At 42.9% G+C, this 21726-nt stretch overlaps 1 protein-coding gene and 1 long non-coding RNA gene across 4 annotated transcripts; both read left to right on the top strand.

Moving 5' to 3' along the window:
* Positions 1–1192: 1192 nt before the first annotated feature.
* Positions 1193–21279, top strand: LOC126633331 (phospholipase D delta-like). 2 transcript variants are annotated; one of them, XM_050303910.1, is made up of 11 exons: positions 1193–1400; positions 2587–3877; positions 3961–4077; positions 4190–4381; positions 4836–5105; positions 5206–5274; positions 5464–5611; positions 5732–5880; positions 20085–20249; positions 20390–20590; positions 20753–21279. In XM_050303910.1, the coding sequence occupies exons 2-11, from the start codon at positions 2945–2947 to the stop codon at positions 21044–21046; spliced, it is 2538 nt and encodes an 845-aa protein (XP_050159867.1). In that variant the 5' UTR covers positions 1193–1400; positions 2587–2944; the 3' UTR covers positions 21047–21279. The 2 variants fall into 2 exon arrangements, with proteins under 2 accessions (XP_050159867.1, XP_050159868.1); XM_050303911.1 differs by having other exon boundaries at positions 2641–3877.
* LOC126633332 (uncharacterized) lies at positions 6503–19827 on the top strand. Of its 2 annotated transcripts, XR_007627024.1 has the most exons (4): positions 6503–7111; positions 7149–7218; positions 19514–19597; positions 19635–19827. It is a non-coding gene; the product is annotated as an uncharacterized LOC126633332 (long non-coding RNA). The 2 variants fall into 2 exon arrangements; XR_007627023.1 differs by lacking the exon at positions 7149–7218.
* Positions 21280–21726: the final 447 nt, after the last annotated feature.

The raw sequence follows: 21726 nt of genomic DNA on the forward strand, positions 1-21726 counted from the left end.
CTGCGAGTGGGTGGCGCGTGTTGCCGTGCCTTGGCCAGCGCGTGAGTGGTCAGAATTTTTTTCTAAAAATATGGGGATGTTCGTGAGGTTGTGTAGATCACGTTGGTATATTCAAACATCACATTTGAGCAATGTATGAGAAGTTATTAGCTAGTATTGGTTATGTGCTTTAAATTAAAGTTTTTATAGTTATTTCGCATATAGGGGAGACTTATCCCGATGACGAGTGCAGTCAAGGGCGAATCGGGGGCTGCGACCTGTCGACATACCGATGAGTGGGCTTTTGGTTTTCAGTATATATTTATATACTTGATATTTTCCCAGAAAATGTGTTTAAATGAAAGTATGCTTTGAAAATGCCATGCCTATTGAATTATGCCTAAACTATGAGTTACTTATTCTATTTTATGTTTTGGCATGACATACTTATGAATATGATTATGTGAAGCATGATTTGAATTGAGATATTTGTACATATATATTTATACATATGTTTATATTCTATTTATGGGAAAATTATACATGTTTTACGACGAGGGGTTAGAACTTTTGAGAAATGAAAATTGTTTTGTAAAACATTTGTTTTTGCCCACTCACATTTTCTGTTTTGCGCCCCTCTAGGTTTAAGGTAAGCTTGCTGTTGGTGGCATCGAGGATTTCAGTGGTTCTGACATAATAAAATATTTGTAGGACATCTTATGGTACTGTATAATTAGTACGTGTCCTACTGGACTGCACCTAGACTTTCTATGCTCTGATTAGGAGTATTTACTTTTGTATCTCACTCCTAACACTTCCATTTTATTAGTGCACGTTAGTAGCTTTCGGTTTTTATTCATTCGTATATTTCTTATTTTTATTGCTTCCGCACTGTGCACATGGCTACGTCACCCTCACGTGACGACCGACATGCCTCAATCTCAGTCGGGGTGTGTCAATGATGCACCAAGGGAAATTGGTGGGCTTAATCTCATAATGAACTAATAATAATGTGGTTCGAATTTGTATTTGATGAGAAATGAACCTAAAATTTATCAGTGATAAGTGAAAAAGAATATTAACAGACCGCTAAATGGCTCGTAAGAATTATTTTTTAAAATAGGTGGAGCAGTTTTTCAATTTTTAATTTGACTCTCTATTTTCAGTTTGAATAGGTGAGAACGTTTTGTAGGGAAAAGAGGCAGCCAAAGGAGCTCTGCCTTCCGCTTCCATTTATTTCCCGCCAATATCGCTTCATTCAACCTCCTCTCTCTCTTTCTCTCTCTCTCTTCCCCTCCCCCTCTCTCTCTCCTCTCTCTCTCCTCTCTCGTCCTGGTGGTGGTGATGGTGCTGTTAGGCCAGCTCGCTTCTGTTTCTCCCCGAAAAAGAAAGCAGAAAGAAATAATTCCGTTCCTCATCAGGTGAGATTAAACAGTAAATGTTTATGAATTATCTGATGAACTTGTCATCTTTTAATGGCTTATGTTTCTCTGAATGTTCAAATGGTGATTTTTTTTACAAGGTTTAAATGGTGATATATATATATATATATTATTTTCTCTTTGGTGATTGATATATATATATATATATATATGTATGTATGTATGAATTTGTCATCTTTTAATGTTTGGCATGCTTTACATTCGATATATATAAATTTGATTAGTAAAGGAAACTTTAATACACAAAATATAGAATTAAAAATTTCAAGAATTTGTCAAGAAGAACAAAAGAAAAAGAAAACAATTTCAAAACTTTATTTCTTAATAATCGAATCGTGCAAATAACTGGGCAGCAATCATGCCATTGAAACTGTAAACTTGAACCTAATTCTACAACAACAACAATAACCAAGCCTTATCCCAATATCTTTTGAGTCTCTTTCCAAGTCTTCCTAGGTCTTCCTCTACCCTTTTTCCCAGAGTCGCCGTCTCATAGTCACATTTTCTAACCGAATCATCAGTAGGTCTTCGAGTCACGTGTCCAACCTAGAATAACATAAATTTTGCTTATGATGGCGTCCCGTTTAAAGAACGATATAGTAGGACTTTTCGGATGCAGCTATGTGTTTTAGGCCTCAGTTTAGACCAAATACTCAATCATTTAATACCAAAATTATCCGAACCTGACTTGACAAATTGTACATTTAGTATGCCTCTTGTGTTGACATTGAAAGTCTTTCGTTTTAGTACAATTTATCTTGCTAACTTCTTCCTAGTTTATGTTATTTAGTCACAAACTTGCTCCCTGAAGTATTGAGTATGCTAGCTAACTAAATGAGAACTTTGAATTGTTTTCAAAGAAACACAAAAACCGTGGTTCTTATTTTTGGCGCAATCAGAAAGCAAAAGTATATTTCTTGCATCTACAATATTGATAGTTCAGTTTGTCTAATAATTTACTGGAAAGCTTGATTTTTGAATATTGAGATGGTTCACTTGCTTCTGGTCATTGATCGAGATCGTTAAGGGAACATCTATGTGCTTGTCTCTAATGCATTTTACTCTTTTGTAGTTTTCAAACTGTTCGTATGTGTATGAAATATGCGTCTGTGCTGAGGAAATGTTTTGTCTGATCTAACGGAGTTCTCATTTCCGATATTATCAGGGGACATTCTTGAATCATGCTCCAAAATTGCCTAATTGCTTGATTGTCAAACAGATATGCGGACGAGGAAATCATGCTTTAAATTTCCTAGATGCTTGATTATGCTGAAGATTTGTGCTTGTGTATGAGTTTACTGCAGTTCTTGCGCTTTCATTCCAGATGTGTCGTACTTAAGTCACTAACCGATTCTTTTAGACTCCCGGGAGGAGGAGTTCTCTATTATAAGTTGTTATTCTTACTATTATCTCAGATTTTGATAGATGATATAATGGGATACAGTTAGCAATTGTGAGATAACTTTATAGTTGCTAGATAGGAAGCTACAAAATCATTTCCTTTCTCACGTTCACCTGTCAAAATGGGTAGCGACGGCAGTGAGGATGGGAGTCCTAAAGAACATATTATCTTGCATGGTGAACTGGATTTGTGGATTATAGAAGCTAAAGCTCTTCCAAATATGGATTTACCTTCGGAAAGAATGAGACGGTGTTTCACCATGTTTGGGACTTGCTCTACTCCCTTCGGTAATAGGCCAACTAAAACAGCTTCGGGAAAGCAGGCAATGATTACAAGTGATCCTTATGTGTCTGTTTGCCTAGCCGGAGCAACTGTTGCTCAAACCAGAATAATTTCAAACTGCGAGAATCCTTCGTGGGAAGAACATTTTTGCGTACCTGTTGCTCACCCTGTTGTGAAGGTGGAGTTTCATGTCAAAGATAATGATGTTCTTGGAGCAGAACTTATTGGAGTAGTGGAGATATCTGTTGATAAAATCATTTCGGGAAAGCCAATTAATGACTGGTTTCCGATTATTGGCAATCATGGGAACTGTTTAAAACCTTTTCCTGAACTGCATGTTTCTATTCAGTTTAAGCCAGTTGAAGGTAACCCTTTGTATAAGAATGGTGTTGGCGCTGGGCCCGACTATAAGGGAGTTCCTAATACATATTTTCCCCTTCGCAAAGGAGGGAGTGTCACTTTATATCAAGATGCTCATGTACCTAACAATATGCTGCCTGAAATTGTACTGGAAGGAGGGAAAATTTTTCAGCAAGGGAAGTGCTGGGAAGACATATGTCATGCCATCTTGGAAGCTCAGCACCTTATATATATTATAGGCTGGTCAGTGTACCACCGTGTTAAGCTTGTAAGGGAGCCAACAAGGCCACTACCTTCTGGAGGAGAGCTGGCACTTGGGGAGTTGTTGAAGTACAAGTCACAAGAAGGGATTCGTGTTGTTATGCTGATCTGGGATGATAAAACTTCACATGACAAATTATTTTTGAAAACGGTAATTCCATGAGATCTGAAAGTTACAAATATTACATGTTATTACTATTAGAATGCATTTTATTGATGATCGTTTCAATGCAGGAAGGTGTCATGCAGACCCATGACGAGGAAACCAAAAGGTTTTTCAAACATTCCAGTGTTCATTGTGTTCTTTCTCCTCGTTATGCGAGCAATAAGCTTAGTATTTTCAAGCAACAGGTATGGAACATCTGCATTTTAGAGCTAAACCCATGTTGTTTACTGGAATGATACATATCCTATAGCGTCGTGTAATTTCAGTTGCTCATTTAAATGGATTCCTCTAGTCCAGGTTGTGGGAACCCTTTTTACGCATCATCAGAAATGTGTGCTTCTTGACACAGCTTCTGGGAATAATCGGAAAATAACTGCTTTCATTGGTGGCCTGGATATGTGTGACGGAAGATATGACACTCCGGAGCACAGGCTCTTTAAAGATGTCAACTCAGTCTTTCAAAATGATATTCATAATCCTACATTCCCTGTAAGTAGCGATATCACCTCTATACAACTATCTACATTCTTGAGATCAATGTATGATATGATATGTACTGAAGCAGTTTTCTTTATTCTTTTCTCTCCTTTTCAACTTTGTTACGACACGGAGAAATCTGTGCATTTTTTGCTCAGTAGTGAGCAATACGTGCATTTTGCCCAACATTGGCCTGCCCCGTTTAAGCTTGAGTTTTGCTATCAGATTATTCTTTATAGTATACTTTTCGCTTCTTTTTTTTTGTTTTGTTTATATTTATGAAGTTACAACCAAGGTTTAATGTATTAATATATTAATCATATCTTTTTGCTACCAGTGATGTTTGGTTCAATCTGCATCTCTTTACTTTTCGACGTCTTAAGTGGTCTCCTTTTGTTGAAAGTTCAAACAATAAATAAGTATAAATATACGGTTTTGACAGTTCTATTTGTTGTAACAAGTACAGCCTAACGATCATGGCCCGAGGGAACCATGGCATGATTTACACTGTAAAATTGAGGGTCCTGCTGCATATGATATATTGACAAATTTTGAACAAAGATGGAGAAAGGCAAAAAAGCGCGACTTCAAGATAAAAAAGGTCACTAATAGGCATGATGATGCCTTGATAAGGCTTGACCGCGTTTCATGGATAGTCTCTCCAACTTCTAATCGTGATGGTGAACAAAATGTACGTGTTAGCAGTGAAGAAGATCGTGAGAACTGGCATGTTCAGGTAGGGAAGGAAAAGTTTCAATGATAACAGCTTAATACTGCAACTCATTTCAAGGAAACTTTTACACAGATGGTGGTCAGTTTTGACTCTTCTTTGATAGGTATTCAGGTCCATTGACTCAGGATCTGTAAAGGGATTTCCGAAGGGCGTCCAGGATGCTGAAGCGCAGGTTAGAACTAGGTTTATGTAATTCGTTTATAATCCTCACAGTTTTTTCTCACTTATTTACTTTACCGAAAATTAGTGTGTTAACCATCTAGTTAATTAGTAGCTTCTAACAGGTTTTTGTTCATTGATCATAAACTGAGAGGTCAAACCCACAAATAAAACCCTTTAATCTGACTTTCACTTCTTGCAGAATCTTATTTGTGGAAAGAATTTGAAAATAGATAAGAGCATCCATGTTGCATATATTAAAGCTATACGATCAGCTCAACGCTTTATATACATAGAGAATCAGTACTTCGTTGGATCTTCATTCTACTGGCCGTCGTACAAAAATGCAGGTAAGTTACAGCTTAGTTTCTGGTGTTGCCAGGGTTACACTTTCGTCAGCTAACATGTTAACAAATACCCTTTGGCTCTCAATTTTGCTCTTTTTCATACTTGCAATATCACCACCACAGGTGCAGATAACTTGATCCCGATGGAACTGGCCCTAAAAGTTGCCAGCAAAATCAAAGCAAATGAGCGTTTCTCAGTGTATATAGTAGTACCTATGTGGCCAGAGGGTGTCCCAACTGCCTCTGCTACTCAGGAAATTTTATACTGGCAGGTTAGATCATTCTGTCTTCTGTTACGCTACAAGGAACTCTTTAGTCTCTTGACCTTTTTAAAAATGTGTAAAAAGGGAATTTCTCAACCATACTTTCTTGTATGTGGATAAATTGGGATGTAATGAATGCTAGAACTCGGTTGTTATTTCGCCTTTCCTTTGTGAGTGATCTTTGTCTGATCAGTTTATGTATGACCCCTGAGTCCTGCCTATAGAAATTTCCAAGCCAAGAACTAAAGTCATAATTTTTCTGTGTTACAACTTTTGTGAAATTCTGCACTTTTGTAACGTAAGATATACCGCGAAGAAGAAACTTTGTCTGCATTGACTGATATAGTAACTTTTGTTAGCTTGATAGACGTTGCTAGCATTTTCCGGCACAACTTAAGATTTTGAGCTCTAGTGGTTGTCTAACTTGGTACCACAGCTTTGGTTGCAATGAGTTCGAAACCTCCAATGCCCACTGGTGGGACTGCACCTATATATATATCTTTATCTGCATTCATTTGGCCAAATCTCTATGTGAGGGAAATTTGGCCATTTCCTAACAACGTAAGCTTTTAGGGTTTCACTGTTGTCTACAATTATAACCTTCCCAATTCCCCGAAACAAGCATGAAAGTTTGATTGTAAACACGGAAATTCCTGAAACGAAAGAGACAAGAACACGTGTCCAAAATAATATTTGTATTAATGATTTAGGGGTTACAATCTCTTCTACAAATTTATCCTCTGATTCTATCTTTGAAACGTGTAGATGTAGTGTTGTTGATCCAAGGGCCGTCGAGGCTTGATCTTGGACGAACAGTTGATGAATGATGAACACCTTCTTCAAGGGCCGTCGGGGCTTGATCTTGAATGGGTGGAAGTTCTTCAAGGGGCGTTGGAGCTTGATCTTGAAGGAGGATTTCACGAAGAACAGATAGGGCTTTCTTGATCCTTCGGGATTTGCTTGAGAGCTTCAGAGTTTCGAGGCTTCAAGGCTTTGGTGTGGTGTGATTTCTCTTCCAATTTGGGAGTAGAGAAAGTGTATCTAAAATCCTCCCTTGATTCTTTGATGGAGGAGCCTATTTATAGGCTTTGGGAATGAACCACCACCATCCATTTGTTTTGGTGGATGTTGTAGGTGAATTGGTGGATTGTTGTAGGTGAATTTGGGTGGAGGTTGTAGGTGAATTTGGATGGATTGTTGTAGGTGAATTTGGGTGTATGTTGTAGGTGAATTTGGGTAGGTGAATTTGGGTGGAGGTTGTAGGTGAATTTGAGTAGGTGAATTTGGGTGGAGGTTGTAGGTGAATTTGGATGGATTGTTGTAGGTGAATTTGGGTGTATGTTGTAGGTGAATTTGGGTGAAGGTTGTAGTTTTAATGCAATGGTCAACATTTAATTCACTAAAATTTCAATGTTTACAAATGTAATTTTAATGCGATGGCTAACATTTATTTCAACGAAATTTCAATGTCTACAAATGCCCCCACTTCAAGGCGCGTAGTATACATGTGCTTGTCACGTGTAGAAGATGCGTTTTGAAGTCCCTTAATGTAGATGTCGATCCAAGGGCCGTTGAGGCTTGATCTTGAACTGGTCTGGGAGTTTCTTCAAGTGCCGTTAAGGCTTGTTCTTGAATTTTGTTTGAAATTTCTTCAAGGGCCGTTGAGGCTTGATCTTGGATGAAATTGGACCACAAAGAGCTTCACGTAGTAGACGATCCTTGGCTTTGATAATGGATGAATCGGCACGTATTTTGTTGTGCTTGTTGACTTTCCACAGCTTTGATCTTGAACTAGGCTGGAGGAGTTTTCTGGTTTCCTCCAAAGGACTTTCCACAGACTTAATCTTGAACTGGATTTGACTCAAGGGTGGTGGACACTTGATCTTGAGTCAGGGTCGTTGAGGCTTGATTTCGAATTTAAACATGACCACGAGCGGTTTCAGGACATGCATGCTTTGAAAGATCAAGGAAGTTCGCAGCATTTTCATATGAACCCTGAGCAGTTTGGTCAACAGTATGATCTTCAAGATTGATGGGTTCTTCTTCCAGTTGGTGACTTGATCTTTAAGGATTATCGAGGCTTTGCTCTTCGGTGACGGTGCCAGCGAAGGGTTGTTAAAGCTTATCGAGCCTTTTGGTTAGAGCAACGCTGTCCAGCTTGGATCTTTACTTGAACTCCTCCGTCTGGATTGTGTGGTTATGCAGGGAAGGGCTTCATGTTTCATGATTTGTTCCAGCTCATTGTATTGCATTCTTCTCTGCTTGTTTCTTTTGCATAGCTAAAGCGGTGTGCAACCTTTTGCCTTTAAATGGTTCTTCGGAGCACCATCTCTCAGCGACTCACCCATGCTTGGCAGCTTCAGTGCAAAGCGCCGATGTTAACAGATCCACACTCCTGAAGCATTTGCTGAGGGAATTCGAGACATATCAGCAGTTGAAGATGAGCACTCGAGAGCAACGCTAGGTAAGTAACCAGGCAAAGGTTCCGGGCAATCAGTTCCTGGTCGGACATTTAATTTCAGGTTCCGACTGATTGCATCCTTTCTCCTTGTTCAGCAGGCAAGAGCAAGGGCAAAGGAAAAGATGGGGGAAGAGCATGATATGAGATACCTTTGCTTTCGACCCCAGTGATATGAGATACTTTTGCTTTTGAAGAAGTAGCGGACGATCAGCACATGCATTCGTCGTGCTTGTCTCCATATGCTTCGATGCATCATCTTCATCTGCATCATCTTCACCTGCATCATCTGTTTTCCAGGCAGACGTGGTAGACGAAGAGGAAGCAAAAGATGTTGAGGATGAGTATCCGAGAGCACGGCTAGGTGAGCAATCAGGCAAGGTTCCAAGCAGTCGGTTCCTTACCAGGAGCTTGAGTGGAGGTTCCGACATATTGCTTTCTTTATCCTTGTCTTCGCAGTGAAGAGGGAGGACAAAGAAAATGATAGGGAGAAAGCATGCTATGAGATACTCTTGCTCTCAACCTCAATGATATGAGATACCTTTACTCTGGTATGGCTTGGTTGAAGAGGCGTTTCCAGGGAGGAAGAAAACTGAGTTTTGGTTGCAGATGCCCTCGGCGAGGAAGAAAGGTCAGGTTGGATGTGTTTTCAGGGAGGAAGAAAACTGAGTTTTGGTTGCAGATGTCTTCGGCAAGGAAGAAAGGTCAGGCTGGATGTGTTTTCAGGGAGGAAGAAAACTGAGTTTTGGTTGCAGATGCCTTAGGCAAGGGAGAGGGGTCAGGCTGGATGTGTGTCTTACTATAGGATGGAGGTCGAATTATATGGTGAGCTCTCAACATCAAGTGGCAGGGTGAGCGTGGCCTTGTCACCCACGCTTGTCGTCAGAAGTGCGGTAGTTGGCATAATGGACCTCACGCGTTTTCAACTTTGTCAGTGATATCTGACAAAGTTACACGTGATAGCCGAAAGCTGAGATTGTGTCTGACAAGTGTCGACGGACTTTACGCAGGAAAATCCGGGTTTTGAAATTCGGAGAGTGGTGTCTCTTCGATTTATGAACGAATGGTTGTGCTGCCTCTCATTTTAAAGAGGTGTCAATTGTATTCAACACGCACAATTTGAAGGTTGCCTGCCCGTGAAAAATTATCTCTGCTACTCTTTGCTTCATCCAACCTTTTTCTTTTAGTATTTTTTTGAAAATGGCTTCCCCTTTTAACATTTGCTTAGATTTGAGTCTTAGCAGTGACACAGGTGCACCGCGTCAGGGTAATGTATGGCGCCCGTCTTTTTTTTCTTCTAATGGCCCTCTTACAGTTGAGGACTCTGTGATGAGGGATGCAACCACGGCTACGGTTGTAGCTAGAAACCTCATCACTCCTAAAGATAATAGGATACTTTCACGACGGTCTGATGAGTTAGCTGTTCAAGAGTCCCAGGCTCTCAGTGTCCAGTGTGCGAACTCTGTTTCCAACATGGGCCAACGCTTACTTGCTCGAACTCGCCAGGTTGAATCATTGACAGCCGAGGTGACGGCTCTTAGTCAAGAGATTAGGCAGCTCAAGCGTGAGAATAGAGAGTTGCATGTGCTTGCAAATAGTTATTCGACGAGCATGAAGAGGAAGCTTGATCAGCTGATGGACTCCGAAGGTCGAATTCAAAGTGACCATCGGAAGTTTGTGGATGTATTCCAGAGGCACTTTTTGCCTTCGTCATCTGGAATTCGACCAAGTATTGAGGCTCCGAATAAGCTATCTTCAGTGCCTCCCTCCTTTAGGGTTCCACCGAGTACCCAGGCTCCAAGTACTGAGGCTTCACACAAGTGACATTCGTGAAGGCTCTTTTTTTTTTTTTTTTGTGTAATTTCTCGGAGATATTAATGGACATGCCTTATTTTATTCAGTATGTTGTGTTGAAACGCAAATAAAACGCATATCTGACTAAGATGCATTACTTCCCTATGCACCCACTTCCTTTTAGATGGTGACTAGTGCACCCATTTCTTTTTAGATGGTGACTGGAAGCATCATTTTGTCATCACCACCCATTTCCTTTTCCATTATTGACTTTGCGAATAGTAATACACACTCGTGAGTGGCTTGACGATAGCACAGTTGGTTTTTTTCGTGGCCTTCCTCACTGCATTGCGTTCTTCTCGCATGCGGACCATCTTTTCACTTGCACAATCACCTTATCACAATCTTCATTGGATGCGGATTGCTTTTTACACAGTCACTGCATCGCATGCGGATCACTGTTTGCACAGTCACTGCACTACATGCAAACCGGTTTTATTTGCAGCCTGTTGAGACCAATATATATATACACACGCATTCATACACACATGCATACATACATAGGGCATTGCGTAGTCTTTACATAGACACTGCACCAGCTTACTGCCCTGAATCTTAACTGCACTGTCGTGTTTCTTTGCTGTGACGTGCTCTTCTCGTCTGCCGTGTGGTGAGCTTGGTGTTGGACAAAAAAGGTGGTGCAGCTTCTTCAACCCCATCGCCCTGCAGTCGGTTACGTCTATGTTCATCGTGTTCATCCGAAGTCTTCACTGCGGCAGAGGAAAAGCTCACCATCATCAAAATTAGGGCAGCAACAACAAACTTCATTATCCTGCAAGCTTCAGGGAGAGTTGCAGGAGAGTATGAGGACGGAAGGATGAAGGACTGCAACATGGTTGCTACAACCGCTTGGGCTTCCGTTTATCGTCTTCGATGGCGCTGCAAATGTTTCCACCAATGGAGAAGAGGAAGGAGAAGAGTCAGCGGAAAAGAAGGTGTTTGCAGACGAGGTCGCGTGGCTGACTTGGAGGTCCACTTGCTTTCGGTGTGCGCACCATGTGTTGCAGGTGGGGTTTTGCTGCGTAATGCCTTTTGGTCACAGTTTTCCCTTGGTGGTGACGTTGGCGTAGTGCTCACCTTTGTAATATGGCTTTGTAACCAAATCATTTCTTTAAAGAAATAAAATATTCATATCTTGACTTGCTATTTATTCTTCAAAGTGTTTGTGTTTTTGTTGGTGATGTGACTGTACTTGAAGTTTTGAAGTTTCAAGTTGCCTACGTACCCCCGGTTGATGAGGGATCAAGTCATAACGTAGTTCAAATGAACGATGATTTTTTTTTTTTTTTATTTTTTTTTATAGTGATTTTGATGATGATTTTGCCGTACACAGTTTATGCTCTTGCGGGCCAGGAGCTTTGTGCCGTGTGCAGTTTAGGCTCATGCAGGCAAGGAGTCTGGTCGTCGCTTTTTAGGGGTAGTAACGCTTCAAGAATCTGCCATTGATGGGACCGATCTTCAAGCCGTCCTCTGCCATGATTAAGTAGGCGCCGCTTATGTAGACCTCTTGTATTACGTACGGTCCATCCCACTTTGATGTGAACTTGCTTTTTGTCTTGTGAGTTGTGATGATAGGCCTTCGTAATGCAAGGACGAGATCTCCAGTTTGGAAAGACCTTGGGCGGACCTTCTTGTTGAATGCCTTGGATAGCCGTGCTTGGTAGCATTCCAGGTGTTGTTGAGCTTCGAGCCTTCTTTCGTCAAGTGATTCCAACTCTTGAAGGCGCAACTTTGCATTCTCTTCATCAGTCAAACCTTCTTGTATAGCCATCCTAAGTGAGGGGATTTGACTTTCTAGCGGTAAAACAGCTTCCACGCCATATACGAGAGAATAAGGGGTAGCTTGGGTAGGAGTCCTATGCGTCGTCCTATATGCCCAAAGTGCTTCGCTTATTCTTTCATGCCAGTCCCTCTTTGTTCGGCCGATCACCTTCTTTAAGAGGTTGCACAATGTTTTGTTGAATGCTTCCGCTAGACCGTTGGCCGGAGCATGATACATGGAAGACTTATGCTGCTTGAACTTGTATTTCTCACAGAGCTCGTCTACAAGTCGGTTGGAGAACTGTTTTCCATTGTCCGTGATAATGTAACGAGGCACACCATATCTGTGGATGATATGTTCTTTGATGAAACGGACAACAGTTTCCTTTTTTACTTCCCTTAGGGGTATGGCTTCAGCCCACTTGGAAAAGTAATCTGTTGCAGCTAGGATGTAGGCTTCTCCTGCAGATGACTTTGGAGTAATTGGTCCCACGACGTCCAGTCCCCATGCATCGAATGGCCACGAAGCAGTTGTAGGGTGTAATGGTTCAGGTGGTTGATGTATGAAGTTGGCGTGGAATTGGCAAGCTTGGCACCTTTTGGCATGTTCCAGGCAATCCTTCACCATACTTGGCCAGTAGTAACCCATTCTTTTGAGCTGGAAATGTAGCTTTGGTCCAGATTGATGCGCCCCGCACACGCCTGAGTGCGCTTCTTCCATGGCTTGATTGGCTTCTTCCTCACCTAGGCATCTCAGAAGTACTCCTTCGAAAGAGCGCCGGTAGAGTGTTTCTTTGTAGTAGAGGAAGCGAGGTGCTCGTCGACGTATTTCAGAGCGGTGTCTAGGATCATTTGGAAGTTTTCCATACTCTAAGTAGTCAATCAATGGTTGTCTCCATTCTTCAACATCGACTGGAAGTACCGAGATGACATTTGTATCATCTAGTAGCATTTCGGTGGCGAGGGGGATGACCCATCTTTGGCAAACTGGCACGTCTGCCGCTTCGTCTTCTCCTAGTGTCATACTCGAGGCTAGGTTAGCGAGAGCGTCTGCCATTTGATTTTCTTTTCTCGGCACATGTTCTAGTGTTACGGCCTCGAACTTTTGTAGCAGCTGAGTTGCCAGTCGGAAGTACGGGACGAGATCGTCTTTTCTCACCTCATATTCAGTCAAGAGTTGACTAATTATGAGCTTGGAGTCGCCATATACCTCGAGGGTTGTGATTTCCATGTTGATCGCCATTTGGAGCCCGATGATTAGTGCTTGGTACTCAGCGACGTTGTTGGAGCACAATTCGCTTAGTTGGAATGAATAAGGTAGTATTTGCCTTTGTGGCGACATGAATACTACTCCTGCCCCCGCTCCGTCTGCTCGTGCAGATCCGTCGAAGAACATCGTCCATCTCGGGAATATGTCAATGTAGAATACCTCCTCGTCAGGCAAGTCGTCTGAGATTTTCCAATCGGCTGGGATTGGATGATCGGCAAGGAAGTCTGCTAATGCTTGTCCCTTGACGGCTTTAGCTGGGACGTAAATGATCTCGTATTGATTGAGAATCAACGCCCATTTAGCTAGTCGCCCTGTCAAAACTGGCTTGGACATGACGTATTTAACCGGGTCAGCTTTAGCAACCAAGTGGATGGTGTAAGCATGCATGTAATGTCTAAGCTTCTGGATGGCAAACACCAAGGCAAGGCACATTTTTTCTATTGGGGAGTAGTTCAACTCAGCGCCGGTGAGTGTTCGACTCAAGTAGTAAAGCGCTCCTTCTTTCTGGAATTCATTTTCCTGTGCCAAGAGTGCTCCCACTGAACTTTCCTGAGCGGCGATGTACAATATGAGTGGTTTCCCGGGCACAGGCGCCCCCAGGACAGGTGGACTTGATAAATATTTTTTTATGCTTTCAAAAGCGTTGTGGCACGCTTCGTCCCATACGAACGGGACATCCTTTTTCATGAGTCGACTAAACGGTTGACAACGCCCTGCAAGGTTGGAGATGAAGCGTCTGATGAAGGCTAGTCGTCCTTGTAGACTTTTCAGCTCGTGCAGGTTTCTTGGCTCGGGCATGTTTCGAATGGCCTTGATCTTTGATTGGTCCACTTCAATGCCACGGTGCTTGACAACGAAGCCGAGAAACTTTCCTGAGGTGACGCCAAATGCACATTTTAACGGGTTCATCTTGAGGTTGTATTTTCGCAGCCTTTCGAACACTACTCGCAAATCCTTCAAGTGATCTGATCTTTTCTTTGTTTTGACCACCACATCGTCTACATAACATTCTACGTTTTTGTGTAGCATGTCATTGAAGATTTTCTGCATTGCTCGCTGATATGTGGCTCCAGCGTTCTTTAGACCAAAGGGCATCACCTTGTAGCAGTAGATACCTTTTGGAGTGCGGAATGCTGTTAGTTCCTCATCTTCGAGAGCCATACGAATTTGATTGTATCCAGAAGAGCCGTCCATAAATGACAGTGCCTCATGGCCAGTGGTCGCGTCCACCATGATTTCGATGATCGGCAAGGGAAAGTCATCTTTCGGGCAAGCGTCATTGAGGTCCCGAAAGTCTACACAAACACGTATTTGTCCAGATTTCTTAAGGACGATGACGATGTTGGAGATCCACTTAGGGTATTGCACATCTCGAATGAAGCCTGCTTCGATTAGCTTGTCAATCTCTACCTCAATTTGTGGAATGAGCTCGGATCGATAGCGCCTTTGAGTTTGCTTTATTGGTCTCGTTCCGGGCTTAACTGCAAGATGATGTACAGCGATGACAGGGTCAAGGCCGGGCATTTCCTTGTAAGTCCAAGCAAAGACGTCTTTGTACTCTGATAACAGTTGGTAATACTCGTCTACCTCGTCCGCACTTAGCAACGCACTCACGAAGATAGGTCTCTGCTCCTCTTTTGTGCCTAAGTTGAGTTCCTTGAGATCATCGACTGTGGATTGCCCCCCATCCTCCAGTTGTGGTGGCGCAGCAGTGACACCTTCTTCGGGGATCTCATCTTCTTCGCTTTCTTGGATCGTGATGTGGAAGACATCTTGGAATTCCTCTTCGGTGTCGTCCTCTTGGGCTGGTCGGCATGAAGATTGTCCAGTGTGGATGATGGTGCGCCTTCTTACTTTTAGTGGTCCATTTGTGTCCACCTCCAAGATTGCTTGGCGCTTCATCCTTGAAGGAATTGAGCTTCGAATATCACATTTTTCTGCTATCATGACGAGCTTTTCTTCCTTTGACGTGGTCTTCCTATTTCTAGAAAACTTCTTGTTGTCTTCAAGTCTTTCCAAAGCTGACTGACGAGGAAGAGAGCTAGTCGTGTTGCTTTGCTTCTTAGGTTTTGACAACCTTTCAAAAACAGAGCTTTGGGATGCTAGCATGTTAAGTCTCTTGAAGACGGAGGTTCGGTTTTGACCACCAATGCGGTTAAATGCTGACATTCTGGGTTTTGAACGATTCATCTTATCGAAGACTGACGTCCAAGGGGTGGATTTAGGCTCATCATGATCTTGTTCAATACTCACGCTGATGTGTTGAGTGCTAGCATTTTTCGCTTTGCTTGAAATCTTCACGGGTGCGTTTGGTGTGAAGCCTAGTCCAGCTTTGTTGTTATCAACTCCGTAACCGTGCTTCTTCAACTTCCTTTGAGTCTCGGTGAGGTCACGTTCTTTATTGTTAACGGTGTTTGAAACCTTCTTTCCATGATTCGAAGAAGAAGCAAAGTCGTAGCCAGCTTTCGACATGAGTTTATAGGCGTTTGGATCAAAACCTTCTTCGGTCCTCTGGGTTGGGAGAAAGCTTGGTTCCACCCCCTTTGGTAGAGCTTTTATGAAGCCTTGTGGTAGTCTTGCGACCTTAGTGCCGCCTAGCTGTGTCAGAGGTAAAACTGCATTCGTCTTGAGCAACTTTACATTATCCATATACCTCTGTGCATCGGCTTTGTTTGCTCCAGTTTCGAACGGGGATTGACCATTCTTTCTTCTCGACATCGGGATGTATCGGAAGACGGGTGTGTTTGGTCCATTTGAGGGCGTCTTACTCTCATTTGTTGTTGCACGTTTAGCCGGCTCATTATCGTTCTTGCTTGAAGACGGCGTAACTTCTTCTTCTTGCTTCTTGGGCATGGCTTGTCGTTCCTGCTTTTTAGGTGTTGCTTTGCCCGTGGATTTGATCTCTTTTGGAAGAGCTTCGGGCACCATGTCTTCATCCATGTAGAACTTGGCGTCTGCGAAATGTGATTCGGCTTCAGTGAATGGTTTGGTGTCGCCATAGATCACCTTCACTCCTTCTCGGTAGAATTTTAAGCATTGGTGAAGGGTGGACGGTACTACTCCATTCGCATGGATCCAAGGCCTTCCTAAGAGTAAGCCGTAGGAAGTTCTTGCATCAATCACGTGGAATATCGTGCTCGACTTGAGTTCGCCAATAGTCATCTCCACTCGGATCATGCCCATCGCTCTTTGTCCTCCTTGATTAAAACCTTGGATTAGTAGACGACTTAGGGACAGTTCATCCGCCTTGATGCCGATTGTAATCATTGTCGACTTTGGCATGATGTTTATGGCTGATCCACCATCCACAAGCATGCGGTTGACTTTGTGCTCCTTTACATACCCAGAGACGAAGAGAGGACGGTTGTGAGGCTTGGATCCTAGCAGCAAGTCTTCGTCGGTGAAATGGATTGCGTCCTCTATGGCACAACATGTGGCACATTCATGTGGCCGAAGCTTCAAGTCTTCGTTCTTGCTTTCTTGCACTTCATGTTCATTGGGACTTTCCAAGGCCGCTGCTAATGCTATTCGCATCTTCTTTGGTAATCGTAGCGCTTCCTCAATGCTAAAGTGTGTTGGCAGACCTTCTTCGAGCGTGAGAGTTTTTTTTCCCTCAGTGGTGGTATCTTTGCTTTTTGAAGGTTCTTCCGTTTCTACTTCGACCATATGGCATGCAGCGATGGTGCACTGTTGGAAGAAGTCATTCGGGAAGTACTCGCGCAAGGAGACAGGAATGCGTGGCTCTTGCTCCACGGGTTCCCCAGCATACGTTGGCTTATCGACTTTTACGTTTCTTTTAGGCTTCCTACTGTTGCGGCGACGGTGTTTTCTCACTTGTTCCACCTTTGGTCTTGTGGCTTGTGGTTTTGGTTTCTTTGTTTTTTTGTAGGTCACCAATGTCCATCCTTCATCATCATCGGTATACGCATCTTGTTCGTTTGCCCCCGGCGATGGTTGTGTAGAAGGCGCCGTGTAGCTTGCACATTGATAGGAATGGTTGGGTGTCGTTTGGAGAGGCACGGGATCGAAGGATCCGAACGCCACTGTAGTAGTATGTGTTGCGGCTGTGTCCTCAAGGTCTAGCTCGATTCTCCCTTGTTGCGCTAGCTTCATAATGAGTTCTTTGAGGACGAAGCATTTGCCCACATGATGGCTTACGATACGATGGTACTTGCAGTACCTAGGATCGTTCGTTCGATTCATTTCTTCAGGGCGCTTGCACTCTGGTAACTCAATTACCTTCTTTTCCAGCAAGTCATCTAACATTGCATCCACGTCTGAGTCAGGAAAAGGGTACGTCTTTTGCTCCAACTCTCTCAAGGTGTTTTTATACTTGTCTTGGGTGCGAGGAGGCTCACTTCTTTTTGTCTCCTTTGCCTTGGTCTTGGAGGAAATCTTGATAGGTGCAGAGGTGGTCTTGATAGGCGCGGATGGGGTTTTGATGGGGGTAGTGTTGACAGTAAAAGTTTCCTTTGCAGGCTTTTTTCCGGTCTTGTCCACACTCGGGGCGAACACCTTATCCTTCTTGAAGTGGGTGATCGGCTCATTCTTTCCGTGATTGGCGATACTCAGCTCCATGTCGTGGGAGCGCGTTGCCAGCTCCTCAAACGTTCTTGGTTTTATGCCTTGGAGAATGTAATGTAACCCCCAGTGCATGCCTTGAACACACATCTCAATGGCAGAGGTTTCAGAGAGCCGATCTTTGCAATCCAGACTTAATAAACGCCATCTATTGATGTAGTCGACGACGGGTTCCTCCTTCCACTGTTTCGTACTGGTCAGCTCCAGCATGCTTACGGTGCGGCGCGTGCTGTAGAAACGGTTGAGGAATTCCTTTTCTAGCTGATCCCAACTGCTGATAGACTCGGGCTCGAGGTCGGTGTACCAGTCAAAGGCGTTGCTTTTCAGCGAGCGCACGAACTGCTTGACGAGGTAGTCTCCCTCTGTTCCAGCATTGCTGCAGGTTTCAATGAAGTGGGCGATATGTTGCTTCGGGTTCCCCTTTCCATCGAACTGCATAAACTTTGGTGGTTGATAGCCCTTTGGCATCTTCAAAGCGTCAATCTTCTTGGAGTAGGGCTTTGAGTATAGTACGGAATCATGTGAGCTTCCTTCATACTGCGCCTTGATGGTGTTGGCGATCATCTCCTGCAGCTGCTGGATAGAGAGAGACCCCATGAGTGTCGCCGCTTGGTCTAGCTTCAGCGTCTCTTCGACGTTCTCCACTGGAGGTTCCTCATCCTCGTCGTTTTCCTTCTTTACCGGATTATCCCCTTGCCTGGCTTTCTCATCGGGCTTTGCATCTAGTTGGTTAACAAGTGCTGCGATTTGCAGGTCTTTTTCCTCCACAGTCCTTGTGAGCTTTGCGATTGCTTCGTTCATCTGAGCCAGCTGCTCCTCAATTGAAGTTGTTCCGGTAACCATGACTTGCATAGCTATGCCGCTGCTCGAGTCGGCATCGGAAAGTAAGGATTCAGAGTACTTCCTCTGGCTTTCCTCTCTTGGCGCCCTGAGCGAGGCCAGGGTGATCACCGGTTCGAACCTCGGGTGCTCTTGTGCCTTCGGCGGAGTTGATGAAGGGGCGGAAGAGGCGGCGGAAAGAGCTTTTGCCTTACTTCGAGTTATGATGCCTGAAGTGATGCCCCCTGTCGTGATGACGCTCTTGTTTCTTGCATTGGCAGCGAGAACAACTTGGGCCTTCCTTGACGCCATTTGTGCTTGTTGCGGATTCAAAGATAGAGATGAGAGGTAGAGACTGTCCCACCGGGCGTGCCAAATTTGTAAACACGGAAATTCCTGAAACGAAAGAGACAAGAACACGTGTCCAAAATAATATTTGTATTAATGATTTAGGGGTTACAATCTCTTCTACAAATTTATCCTCTGATTCTATCTTTGAAACGTGTAGATGTAGTGTTGTTGATCCAAGGGCCGTCGAGGCTTGATCTTGGACGAACAGTTGATGAATGATGAACACCTTCTTCAAGGGCCGTCGGGGCTTGATCTTGAATGGGTGGAAGTTCTTCAAGGGGCGTTGGAGCTTGATCTTGAAGGAGGATTTCACGAAGAACAGATAGGGCTTTCTTGATCCTTCGGGATTTGCTTGAGAGCTTCAGAGTTTCGAGGCTTCAAGGCTTTGGTGTGGTGTGATTTCTCTTCCAATTTGGGAGTAGAGAAAGTGTATCTAAAATCCTCCCTTGATTCTTTGATGGAGGAGCCTATTTATAGGCTTTGGGAATGAACCACCACCATCCATTTGTTTTGGTGGATGTTGTAGGTGAATTGGTGGATTGTTGTAGGTGAATTTGGGTGGAGGTTGTAGGTGAATTTGGATGGATTGTTGTAGGTGAATTTGGGTGTATGTTGTAGGTGAATTTGGGTAGGTGAATTTGGGTGGAGGTTGTAGGTGAATTTGAGTAGGTGAATTTGGGTGGAGGTTGTAGGTGAATTTGGATGGATTGTTGTAGGTGAATTTGGGTGTATGTTGTAGGTGAATTTGGGTGAAGGTTGTAGTTTTAATGCAATGGTCAACATTTAATTCACTAAAATTTCAATGTTTACAAATGTAATTTTAATGCGATGGCTAACATTTATTTCAACGAAATTTCAATGTCTACAGATACTACTCAGGCTTGGACTTTTTGAATTCTTGCATAGAATGAATTTAGAACTTTCAAAACTGCAGTTAAAGAGTTGATAAACATTATTGTAGGCTTCCCAGCTTGTCGAGTTCTTGAGTTAATAGAGCCAACCAAAGCTTGCTTACTTAGTGCATAAAGATTACAGCTCCGGAAGTTACACCGGAGGGAGAACCGCGATTTCTTATTTCCATTTTCTTGAGCTTAATTTGAAGTTTGCTGGTCACCACAGGCACAGACAATGGGTATGATGTACCAGGTTGTTACAAGTGCCCTTCAAGATGCAGGCCTTTTCGATCAGTATCATCCACAGGATTATTTGAACTTTTACTGCCTCGGTAACCGTGAAGCTCCATCTTCATCCCAACCTCATCAGCCAACCGATAATCGTGGACTGGTATACTTGTGTTTTCATTCTGGTAAACTAGCTAGTAGTCAATTTACTATTGCACAATACGAAATACGTTTGACAGGCTCTGATGGCTCTCACATCCAACAATTTGCTATTTCCTTAACTTTTTTCTCTCTTGTTAACAGTTGTTAGCGCAAAAGTTCCGGCGGTTTATGATTTATGTTCACGCCAAAGGGATGATAGTTGATGATGAGTATGTAATCTTGGGATCTGCAAATATTAACCAAAGATCAATGGACGGTTCAAGGGACACAGAAATTGCTATGGGTGCTTACCAACCACACCATACATGGGCTGCAGAAAAGAATCTTCATCCACACGGCCAGGTCCGAAACCCTTCCATTACATCAAATTCTTTCCTACTTGCTGCAATCTAAAAGGACGAACACAATGTTACAAAACACCGTATATGTAATCGGAAAAGCAACATATTCTCCAAATCTTTTTGGTGTCTGCTAATGTTACTCGATGTCTTTGGATGGACGCAGGTATATGGTTATCGGATGTCACTGTGGGCTGAGCACCTGGGTGGAGTTGAGGATACTTATCAAGACCCCGAGAGCCTTGAATGCGTGAAGCGTGTTAACGACATCGCGAAGCTTAACTGGAAAGCATTTGTGTCTGAAGAGCATAGGGAGATGAAGGGACACTTGATGACATACCCAGTTCAGATTGGGAGAGATGGACGAGTGAGTTCGTTGCCTGGATACGAATCGTTTCCTGATGTTGGTGGTAAAATATTGGGAGCACCCACCAGTCTTCCGGATGCCCTAACAACATAACCAGTTGAAATTGTAACTTGGGAGTCAAGGCACCAACATATGATGTACAGTGTGGATGTAATCTTTAAATCTAAAACTTTAATTGTGATGTTGTACAGTGTCATCAGAACATGTCTTTATGATTGCCATGAATTATATTCAGCAGTTCGAGATGGTCAATTGCTTATTAGAATATTATTGTATGGTACTGAAACACTGTCACATAGTATAATTAATTTACTTATGATTTATTACATATATAATCACCATTTGCGTTACTAGTAAGTTCTCATGATTCTCTTAGAGGAAATTGATGAAAAAATAACAAACAAAAAGACTTCTAACTCATATGTTTAGTAAAGCCAACTATTTTCATCGCAAAGCTCTTCCATGCTACGAGCACTGGATGGGCATCGAAGTCGAACCCAATTTGATCTTGTAACACATTACATAAAAGCATCCGAAGAACAATGATTTAGAGTACTTGAATCTAACGGAGGACATGACACAGAACCGAACGCAATGGCGTTCTAGTATTCATATAGCCGACCCCACTTAGTGGGAAAATGCTTTGTTGTTGTATTTGAAGAACAATGATTTACACACCATTTTTACCTCTCAAACACCCCTTTTATTTTTTGTCATATTGATCTTTTTCAGTTTATTCGATCCAATGGCAGGAAATTGAGAGGAGTGTGTAA

This window comes from Malus sylvestris, chromosome 8, assembly GCF_916048215.2.
Source record: "Malus sylvestris chromosome 8, drMalSylv7.2, whole genome shotgun sequence".
Classification (NCBI taxonomy): Eukaryota; Viridiplantae; Streptophyta; class Magnoliopsida; order Rosales; family Rosaceae; genus Malus; species Malus sylvestris.

Excerpts from the sequence above, each read along its gene's own strand:
- LOC126633331 (XM_050303910.1), top strand. The coding sequence starts at position 2,945 with ATGGGTAGCGACGGCAGTGAGGATGGGAGTCCTAAAGAACATATTATC. Across the intron at positions 4,382-4,835 it reads TTCATAATCCTACATTCCCT|CCTAACGATCATGGCCCGAG; the intron begins GTAAGTAGCGAT and ends TAACAAGTACAG. Across the intron at positions 5,275-5,463 it reads TCCAGGATGCTGAAGCGCAG|AATCTTATTTGTGGAAAGAA; the intron begins GTTAGAACTAGG and ends CACTTCTTGCAG.